Raw genomic sequence first — 10078 nt, forward strand, 5'->3', positions numbered from 1 at the left:
GAGCAGGTTCAGTGAAGGGCAACAAGGCTTGTGAAAGATCTAGAAAACACGTCCAATGTGGAACAGCTGAGGGAGCTGGGTTTGTTTAGTCTAAAGAGGAGGATCAGGGGGGACCTCATCGCTCTCTACAGCACATGAAAAGAGGTTGTAGTGAGGTCGGGGCCAGTCTCTTCTACTGTGCCTGCAGTGAGAGAGCTAGAGGAAATGGCCTTAAGATGAGACAGGGGAGATTCAGATTAGATACTAGAATTTTTTTCCCACTGTTACGTTTGTTGGTCAGGCATTGGAATAGGTTGCCCATGGAGGTGGTGGAGTCACCATCCCTGGGGGTGTTTAAGAGGCATCTGGATCTGGCGCTGGGTGATGTGGCTTAGGGCTTACAGTGTCAGTGCTGGGTGGACGGTTGGACTGGACGATCTCAAACGGCTCTTCCAACCTTGATGATCCCATCATTCTCTGATCCTCACAATCCTGCCCCTCTTTCCTCCTCCTCCACACACACACGCTGGCAGTGGCAGCCAACAGGTGCTTCTTTCTCACAACTTGAAGGCCACAGGTAAGGAATGGAGAAGCCTGCACTCCGCCCAGACCAGGAGGAAGGTGTAACGACAGGTAAATTCCCAACCATTCCAGTTCCGTGGGCTTTCCCTCGGACCTTGCCCGGCGCCGCCTCACGCGGGGGCGGGGCCTGAGCGGGCCCGAGCTGTGGCGGCGGAGGGCGGGCGGGAGGCGGCCGCTCCCGCTCCAAGATGGCGGCGCAGAGGAGGAGTCTGCTGCAGAGTGTGAGTGGCACCTTCCCCCCCTCCGTGCACACGCACCCCCCAGGTGGGTGCGAGGGAGTCCCCGGGCCTCCTCCTCACCCGCCCCCCGCGCTGCCGTGTGGGAAAGGGGAGGTCCCCCCGCAGCGGGGCGGTGGGTTGCTGCGCCCTCGCCCCCTGTGCCGCCTCAGGGCAGGGGGTCTCGGCCCGCGGGGGTCCCTGCGTGGTCAGCGATCCGCACCCTGGGCTGGCCGGCCGCTCTGCAGCGCACGGTGAGCGACAGGTGGCTGCGGGGGCCGTGCCAGTGCTGCGGGGTGCCCCGCTGTGTGAGGGGGCAGCTGGCGTCTGCAGGCCGAGAGGGAGATGGCCGCCCCAGGGATGTCTCTCTAATTGCTGGCTGCAGCAGCCGGCCCCAGCCCCTTGTCCTGGGTGAGTAGTCCTGGGAGAATCCAGAGCTTTCCCTGTACTCCCGTGCCACGGGTGCGCGAGGATCTGATATACCATAGGAATAGCTAAGCTAGTGCTGTGCTGTATGGAGTGTAAAACTTGCATGCAGATTTCGGTTCTGGTTTCTTGTTAGCAAGAGCCAAAGTGCAGCCAGAGCTCAGCGTCAGAGGGAAGGGATGTGGTAAGCGATCCTGTTCTGCAGCAGGGAAATACGGAGTTATTGGCTGTGCTCCTAGTTAGCAGAGGGAGAAGGGTTGAGAAGAGGGTGGGGGTGGACTGGTAACCTGTTCTGGACTACGATCCTCACTTCACATTGCTTGGGGTTTACATGGTCTCTTCCCTCTTCTTGTCTGCCAGGAACAACAGCCCAGTTGGACAGATGACTTACCATCCTGCCATCTCTCTGGAGTGGGCTCAGCTCCAAACCGTTCCTACAGTGCAGATGGCAAGGGGACAGAGGGTCACCCCTTGGAAGATAACTGGTTAAAATTCAGGTAAGTGGGTTGCACCCGGGACACCGACTCCTGCTAGCACAAGACCAGGTAAAAGAGGTATTGTCCCACAGGACTTGGAAGAAGAGGATGGCACCTGAGCATGCAAGAGGTGTCTCTGGGAACTTGCTACTTGTATCTGTGTCTTACAGACATTTGTGACCTTTTTGCTTCTCACTCCTCCCATTTTGGCAGGAGTGAGAACAACTGCTACCTCTATGGTGTCTTCAATGGTTATGATGGCAACCGAGTCACCAACTTCGTGGGTCAGAGACTCTCTGCAGAATTGCTGCTGGGCCAGCTCCATGCAGATCACAGCGATGCTGACGTGCGTCGAGTTCTGCTGCAGGTAAAGAAGCTTTGAGTGGGAGCAGCTCCTGCCTCTCGCACTACCCACCTCCACTTTGCCATCGGGGGAGCAGCATCTGGTTTCTGTGGGGGTTGGAAACATCTGGTGGTTGCAGTTGCACTCATCCTGAGCATCTGTAGTGCTTTGTTTCACTCCCGCCTCATACCCATCTGTCCCCTGGCTCCATCAGCACAGTGCTGAGAGCTCTCCAGGAAGCTGCAGCCAGTCTTCACTGGACATGTAGGAACAAGTCAGCCTGTGGAGGAGATGACAGTGAGTGAAGGGGAAAAGTTAATGTGTGGGGAGATGGATTTGTGAGTGCACTTTCTTGAGTGACAGGATTAACACACAAGATCAGATAGGTCTCTGACACTGCTGTGAATGTAATTTTTATGGTGTTGTCTGCTGTTTTGAGTTGTTGCGGATTGTTTTTACAAGTTGTTAACTAGTTGTGCTGAAACAATTGTGTTTCGATATGCTGTAGTGATCCTTGAATGTCTGTATGTACAGTGATCATGCAGTCTTATGAGCTGATCTTAGAGAGGTGAGGATGGGTAGCCCCAAAGGTCTGTAGGCATTGGGTGAGAGTTTAGTTTCTCTTTATGGTCTTTTTTAGGCTTTTGATGTGGTGGAAAGAAGTTTCCTGGAGTCCATTGATGATGCCTTGGCAGAGAAGGCCAGTCTGCAGTCTCAGCTGCCAGAGGTAATGGAACTTTAAGAGCAGAGCTTGCTGGAGGTCCCACCTTCCAGATTGCTGGATGAGGTTTGGGCATATTAGTCAGTTTGATCCAAGGAAGGCTGTAAGTGAAAGTTACTTCTCTGTGGTTCTCTTCTGGACGCTTGCATGAAGTGAGGCAAGTGCCTTGGTCCATATCGCAGAGTTCCCACTGTTCATACTGGCACTGCTTAGACCTATCATTGGTTATCTGAATAAGGAACTGAGTGTATCACAGAGAGGAGTTCAGCCTGTACATGTGGCTCTTCTAGGACAAAGCCATGCAGATGAGAGGCAGGGCCTCAAATTTACATGGCATCTGGGCACATATGGGCTCTGTTCTTCAGGTGTACTGGACTGTCCTCTCCAGAACCATATCAAAGCTGTGTCATTCACTGGGATTGAACAAAAAAATTATATGTCTTCTACAGGCGTGACACAAAGCATGTCAGGATGAGTCCCCTCCCTACAGAATTTTTATTCCAGCTGTGATTTCTGTGTTGTGGACTGTGTGTTTAAGCTTCTCCCTCATTTTGGCTTCCAGGGTGTTCCTCACCACCAGCTCCCTCCTCAGTACCAGAAGATTGTGGAGAGATTGAAGGTTGTAGAGCAGGAGATCTCTGGAGGAGCCATGGCTATTGTGGCTGTCGTTCTCAACAACAAGCTCTACATTGCCAATGTGGGTGAGTTGGTTTTTGTCAGTGGCTCTGTCTCAGCATTCCTGTGGATGGCAGGGGCTCTAGGAAGTAAAAGAAATTTGAATGTGGGGGACAGTTTCTTTGGTCTGTGGCCAAGCAGTGATATGCTTGCTACTTATACAAGCACTTGAAATCAGCCTGGCTCTTCATCCCTGCAGATGTTGGGTGATGTGGTGTGTATGGCCAAAGAACAGAGGGAAAACGGGTTGAGAGGAGTAGTGCAGGCTCTCTGAGAAATACAGAGCTTTCTTGGGAGGTACCAGCTCAGGTCTGGATGGAGAGCTGCCTAGCAGACCCACTATGCTGCTAGCAAGGTTACATTTTGGAGATTGTGATGAGACAGTACATGAGCCTTTCTCTTCTTTTCTGTCTTTATTCCCCACTCTGTTCCTTTTCCCTTTGGATATGTTCTCCCTGTTAACGGCAGAGCTATCTGGTGCCTCATCTCGCTGCTCCCACTGCAGGTACCAACCGGGCACTGCTATGCAAGTCCACGGTGGATGGGCTGCAGGTGACTCAGCTCAACGTGGACCATACAACAGAGAATGAGGATGAACTTTTTCGCTTCTCTCAGCTGGGTGAGTATTTGGATTTTGTGTTCTTAGCTGAGAACATCGCATGGCTGTTTATCTGGGGCACCAAGAATGACTCAAGCCACAGGAACAATAAATAACCACAAAAAGAAGCTTACTGTGTTTTCAGATGACACGTTCAGTGCCTTCTTTTTGTGCCTTTCTAGCCATTCTGGGGCTACAGAGTGAGTAAGCTCTCTCACTGACCCAGCAGAAAACTATGCCTTTGTTTCAAGTTTGGAGTGTTAGTTTTGTGTCCAGCTGCCAAACTGGCATTGATTTGTGCTCCAGCTGTTGCTGTAGTCGATAGGAAGGCAGGAGTGGAAGCACAGAGCCAGAGGGTAGAAGTGAAGCGGACAATGTATGACGGCTCCTGTGGAGGCAGACCACAGTTATGCTGCTTTAAGTTCTGTGTGATGCCTCACCCTCAGGATGGTACATTTCAATATGCCTTTGTACAAGCTGCTGCTGAAAAAAAGCAGCTTCACTTCAGACAGAGCCAGGCCAAGCACTGGCATTTACTGCTCTCACATCAGTAACTGTTGAAGTCTTAATGCTGACATTTTGCCTTAGGCAATTTCTCTTTTCCTTTACAGTGTTTGACATGTTTTCTTTCTTGGTCTAGAGCTAACCCAGACCACTTGTGTGATTGCTAGTACCAAATTCTTCTTATTGAGATACTTGGGTGCTGTACTTTTATTTAGGTAGATCTAAGGTGGCATTCTTCATTAGATTCACCTGGCAGATACATTCTTACCACATGAGGCTGTTGATGCGGTAATTTCTGCTGCTAGGTCTTGTTTTATTCTATTTCTCTTTCATTTCCACTTTTACTCCTACTCCTGCACTAGGGATATGTGCCGTGAAACAGAAGACTGAATACAAGAATCCAGGGAAAGGGACTTCTTGACTGTGTTTTTACTGCTAAAAATGCAGAATTTAGCTGCAGTCCATAGGAGAACAGGGATCTGTTAGATGTACCAGCCTTAACTTGGTGCAGCACTGGTGCTCCTGCCTACAGCCCCAGCAGAAGGAAGATCCTGTGGAACAAGACAGTGCACACAGGCTGTTTTGGGGGCCCAAGGGAGGTTGTTGTTGGGCTAGGTTGAAGCACAGAGATGAGGTAGTGGGGATAGCATTTGCCTGTGCCACCCCTGTCTTGAGGGAAGAGTGGGAGAGGTCTTGTGCTTTTGTGGTCCTTCAGCCAGCATATCACAGCTTGTTCGGTGCCCTGGGAGAGTTGCTGTGGTTTAGACATGACCCCTCTGGCGTCCTGTGAGCCTCCCTCTGTTTGTGTCTGTCGATGGCGTGTACCCCCCTGCCAGGAGCTGGCAAATGAGCCAGGCCGTGTCGATGAGTCAGCTGTGGTCTGCAGCAGATGGAGGACTTGTGTCTTACTGCTGGGGTAGGTGCAGAGCCATCTGTGCAACAAGGCTTGGTTTGACTCAAAGGGAGAATTTCAGCTGGACCCCTACCTTCACCTTGTACTGAGGACAGTCATCCCTAGATAAAATCTCAATGTGTTCTGGCTGATAGCTCTAGGTATAATGAGGAAAGGGGGGTTGCCACAACAGATCAGGTAAGTGGCTCATCTGCTCCAAGTCCTGCCTCAAATAGTAGCAGCAAGATGGGATTACTTCCTAGCCTCTGCCAGAGCTATTTCCCCATAAGTTTATTTAAATAAATACTTGACTGATCATTGTTCTTATTTTAGGAGAAGCCCATATGAATTTGAGCACTTAAGCAAATTCAGTGCCTCTTGTAGGTAGGTCTTTTCTCAGAATCACAGCATGGGTAAGGTTGAACTGGCTCATCTGGTGCAAGCTTCTGCTCGAGGAGGGTCATCCCTGAGCATGTTGTACAGATTCATGAATATCTCCAGTGAGGGAGACTCCACAACCTCTCTCTGCAGTCTAATGTATTACTGAAATTGTCATGTGGAGCTTAGGAGCAGGGGCCAATTACAGGTGGAAGAAAAAGCAGAATCCTTCACATATGTTTTCCTCGTTCCTGCCTTCTCCTCCCATCACACAGCCCAGAGCTGACAGATGCAGATGTTCCCCTGCCTTTTTGCCAAATGCCTGCGCACCCAGGCCAGCTGCTGCTGGTGGCTTAGGAGCAGGATGTGCGCTTTGTCTCAGGGCCAGCTGTTGCATTTAGAGTATGCCTGTTGGGCTGCGTGTGTCTCCCTCCTTCCCTCTCCTTCCCAGCTTGGAACTAATGAAAAGGTGTCCCTTGAAACACAGCAAACTGCTACTCCTTTTCTCCCTTTTTAGATGGTTCTGATGATGTTTATATGTTCCTGATGATTCTTTGGTGTCTCGTTTTGTCTTACAGTCCTATGTAGCTGTGGATATTTCTTTTCTCAGAGGAAGTTCTGCAAGTTTCACAAAGTTAATGAAACATTTTTGGTTTTCAATCTGGCAGGCTTGGATGCAGGGAAAATAAAACAAGTGGGAACTATTCGTGGGCAGGAAAGCACTCGGCGCATTGGAGATTACAAAGTCAAATACGGCTATACTGATATTGAACTGCTCAGGTCAGAAAAAGTCAACTTTGGGGTTTCAAGCCCTCCTTTTCTTCATGATCACTCCACTCTCACCTACTATGTCACCATTAAATGTTAAATTACTGTCTCTTTCCAGTGCTGCTAAATCTAAGCCCATCATAGCAGAGCCTGAAATCCACGGAGGGCACTCACTGGATGGGGTGACAGGATTCTTGGTGCTCATGTCTGAAGGGCTCTACAAAGCACTGGAGGCAGCTCATGGGCCTGGGCAGGCCAACCAGGTGAGCCTGCTCACAAGGGAAACATTCCCGTGGCTATTGATTCACTCCAGTGGTGTCAGCTGCTCTCATACAGGCTGAACTCCTCATCTGTCCTGTCAGTGCTGGCCAGGCTGAATGCCTGTGCCACCCCATTCCAGTTTAATAATATGGGAGCTGCTTTGCCAAACCAGTTCTTCTAGGCAGCTGCCTGTCCCTTAGGAGTAGCCCATTAAAGGGAGTGGGATGACTCAAGGCACAAAGGCACATTTTCAGCAGGTAAGCATCACAGTCAGATTAGTTGCCATAAAAACTCTTAGATCAGATGGCAGGAAAAGGTTTCCTCCAAAATCTCCTAGAAATCTTTCTTCTGGTGATTTTTTTTTTTCCTTCTCTGCTCAGGAAATTGCAGCCATGATAGCCACAGAGTTTGCCAAGCAGACGTCACTGGATGCTGTGGCACAAGCAGTAGTGGACCGGGTAAAGCGCATTCACTGTGACACTTTTGCCAGTGGTGGGGAGCGGTCCAAGTTCTGTCCCCGTCACGAAGACATGACGCTGCTTGTGAGGAATTTTGGGTACCCCCTGGGTGAGATGAGCCAGCCCACGCTGACACCAACACAAGGTGTGTTGGGGAGAGCATGAAACAAAATGGGGGGGAGGAAGATAAGATCTCTGGATTGATCCAGTGCTCACCTCACATTGGGAGAGGAGGTAGTTGGTGTAGAAGGAATTTTTATATTAAACAGATGATGGGCTTTTGAGATATGGAATCTGTGACAATTTGACAGGATACAGTACAGCATCAAAGGCATTTGGATATAAATTCTTGGGGTTTTTTGCTGCTGTGCTGCACCCCCAGTTGCTCATGTCTGAACTGCATTTTATAACTTCTGTTTTCTCCCTTCTCAGGAGGCCGTGTCTACCCAGTCTCTGTGCCATATTCCAGCTCCCAAAGCACAAGCAAGACAAGTGTCACGCTGTCTCTTGTCATGCCTTCTCAAGGCCAGATGGTCAATGGTGCCCACAGCAGCTCAACTCTGGATGAAGCCACCCCCACCCTCACTAAGTAAAGTCCTGCTCTCTTGCTACCCACAGTTTTCCCTGCACCTCACACTGTATAAAGTGGTTGAAAAGCAGAGACAGCTGTCAGTTACCTGTCAGTCATTCCCTTATCTGGAATGTGCTCCCCCCCACTAACAGTATTGACAGCCAGCATAACGTGTTAGCTGGAAAGCAATTGTGTGAGGAGTGGGAATGAGTGAGGCAACAGCTCTGAAGCCAGCTCTGGCGACATGCCTTGGGAGCAGCATCTGCTGCTGTTCGTGGAAGGCATTCTGGCAGTGAGCAGCCCTTCTCTTTGGATCTCATGTGCCAAGTGTGTTGGGTGCTGTGCACAGAGGGACTGTGGATGCCCTTCATTTTAGTAAGAAAGAGGGACTCTGTGGGTCACCTGTAAAGCTCCTGGGGAGGCTATGCTGCTGAAGTTGATTTGCTTATAGGCAGAGCCCAGGGGAAAAAAAAAAGTGGATAAATCTTAGAACTGGGTCCTCTTTGGATCCACTCTGCAGTGTCATACTAGTTAGTGGCTGTGGTTTATGTTGAGCCCTTGGCACAGGGTGGTGTGTGCACACTGCCCAGTGAAGAAGCACTGTGGGTATTGTGCTCTGTAGCTCCAGAAACAATGAGGCTGACGCACTAGAGCTGCCTTGGCTGCAGCACAGGGCATGCAAGAATAGCTTTCCTTGCTGCCAGACTCTTCCCGTAAAGCTCGTACTGTTCTGGGTATGGGGAGGCCAGCAGAGTGCATGCCTGTTTTTTTCTGCTTCCTCTGTTGCTCATATGCCTGGTTGTACTTAAGGCCTTACAGTTAATGTGAATTAGATACCTTTGGTGTTTGTCAATTCCAATCAGTTCTCAACACTTGTAGTGCTCTCATAGAGCAAGTGACTGCAACTTTTTAGCTGTCTGCTAGGATAGCTTGATCTGTGAAGAAACTGGTGCTTGTTCTGGTGCTTTTCTTGTCCAATGCATCAGATGGAGTAGAATAAAGATGCTTATGTTCTCTCTTTTTCCCTCCTTAGCCAAAGCCCAACTGTGACGCTGCAGTCAACCAATACTCACACGCAGAGCAGCAGCTCGAGTTCAGATGGAGGTCTCTTCCGCTCCCGCCCCACCCACTCGCTCCAGCCAGATGAGGATGGGCGTGTGGAGCCCTATGTGGATTTCGCAGAGTTTTACCGGCTTTGGAACATGGACCATGGCGAGCAGGGAGCACTGACTGTGTCCTAACATGTGTCTGCCTCCTGCAGACACCTTGTGCTCAGCTGCGTGGGCAAAGACTGCGGCAAGAGTGAGAGTGTTCCACTGAGGGCTGCATTCTGCCCAGAGCTAACTCCTCTCCAGGATGTGCTGGACACTGGGCAGGGGGTCTTGTGCACTACACACGTGTTGCCTGTGCCATGTTCCCAATCCTGACCCGCCCTGGGAAGCCCTGTGAATAGGGGAAGGGGTCTTGAATGCAACCCTCACCGCAGGTTTTTGCAAATAAAGGTGCAGAGAGGGCTCCATGTGGAGCGTGCAGGAGTGGGGCCCGTACGAAGGCTGCGTGTGTGCGCGTGTGTAGGTGTACACGTGTGTGCCTGCGTGTGTGTGTGTGCTGTCATAATGTTTCCACAACTCAGTTCATAATGCTGTGATTCCAGTGTTCAACTCCATAGAAGATACCTCTATTTTGCAGAATAAATAACTTATAGCTACAGTCATTGGCACCTGTGTGGCTTGCTCTCTTCCTTACAATGTCGTGTGTGGGTGTGACAGCTTCTCCTGGTGAAACCTTCTATTCCTCCAGAACAGAGGCTTGCACCTTGCAGCAGGAAAGCTTCTGCTAAAAGAGTGGCCTGAAGCATTGCAGGTGATTTAAAAGCATAAGCTCTTTCTTTACTTATTTGCTGAGCTTTGGCACTGAATTATGGCTTAGAGTCAAACCATAAATACAGGTTATTGTTTATCATAAGTAACATGCACCTTGTTTCCCTTAATGTAGGCCATCTGGAAAGTTGTAGAGGGCAGGTGGAGTTTGTAATGAAGTTTCCCTGTGCAGGCGCTTGGTGGTGCACAGCTGGAAGTCACAACTCTGTCGTGGTGCCTTGAAGATGCAGTTGGGCTCCCTCGTGTCAGAGAGGGGAGGTGTGCAGCGACGGGACGAGGGGTCTTGCTGGCTGCACACTGGCGTGAGCCCAGGCCTGCACTTGCTGGCCGAGGTGTCGGGATCACGGCGAT

At 50.3% G+C, this 10078-nt stretch overlaps 1 protein-coding gene across 1 annotated transcript; it reads left to right on the forward strand.

Annotated features, from left to right (window-relative positions):
- Positions 1–719: 719 nt before the first annotated feature.
- Positions 720–9550, forward strand: TAB1 (TGF-beta activated kinase 1 (MAP3K7) binding protein 1). Its single transcript, XM_082279570.1, has 11 exons — positions 720–782; positions 1563–1699; positions 1892–2045; positions 2662–2748; positions 3305–3443; positions 3923–4036; positions 6458–6569; positions 6676–6820; positions 7199–7421; positions 7709–7865; positions 8881–9550. Exons 1-11 carry the CDS (start codon positions 750–752, stop codon positions 9086–9088), a joined length of 1509 nt encoding a protein of 502 aa, XP_082135696.1. The 5' UTR covers positions 720–749; the 3' UTR covers positions 9089–9550.
- Positions 9551–10078: the final 528 nt, after the last annotated feature.

The sequence above is a fragment of the Coloeus monedula genome (assembly GCF_965178545.1).
Source record: "Coloeus monedula genome assembly, chromosome: 4".
Taxonomy (NCBI): Eukaryota; Metazoa; Chordata; class Aves; order Passeriformes; family Corvidae; genus Coloeus; species Coloeus monedula.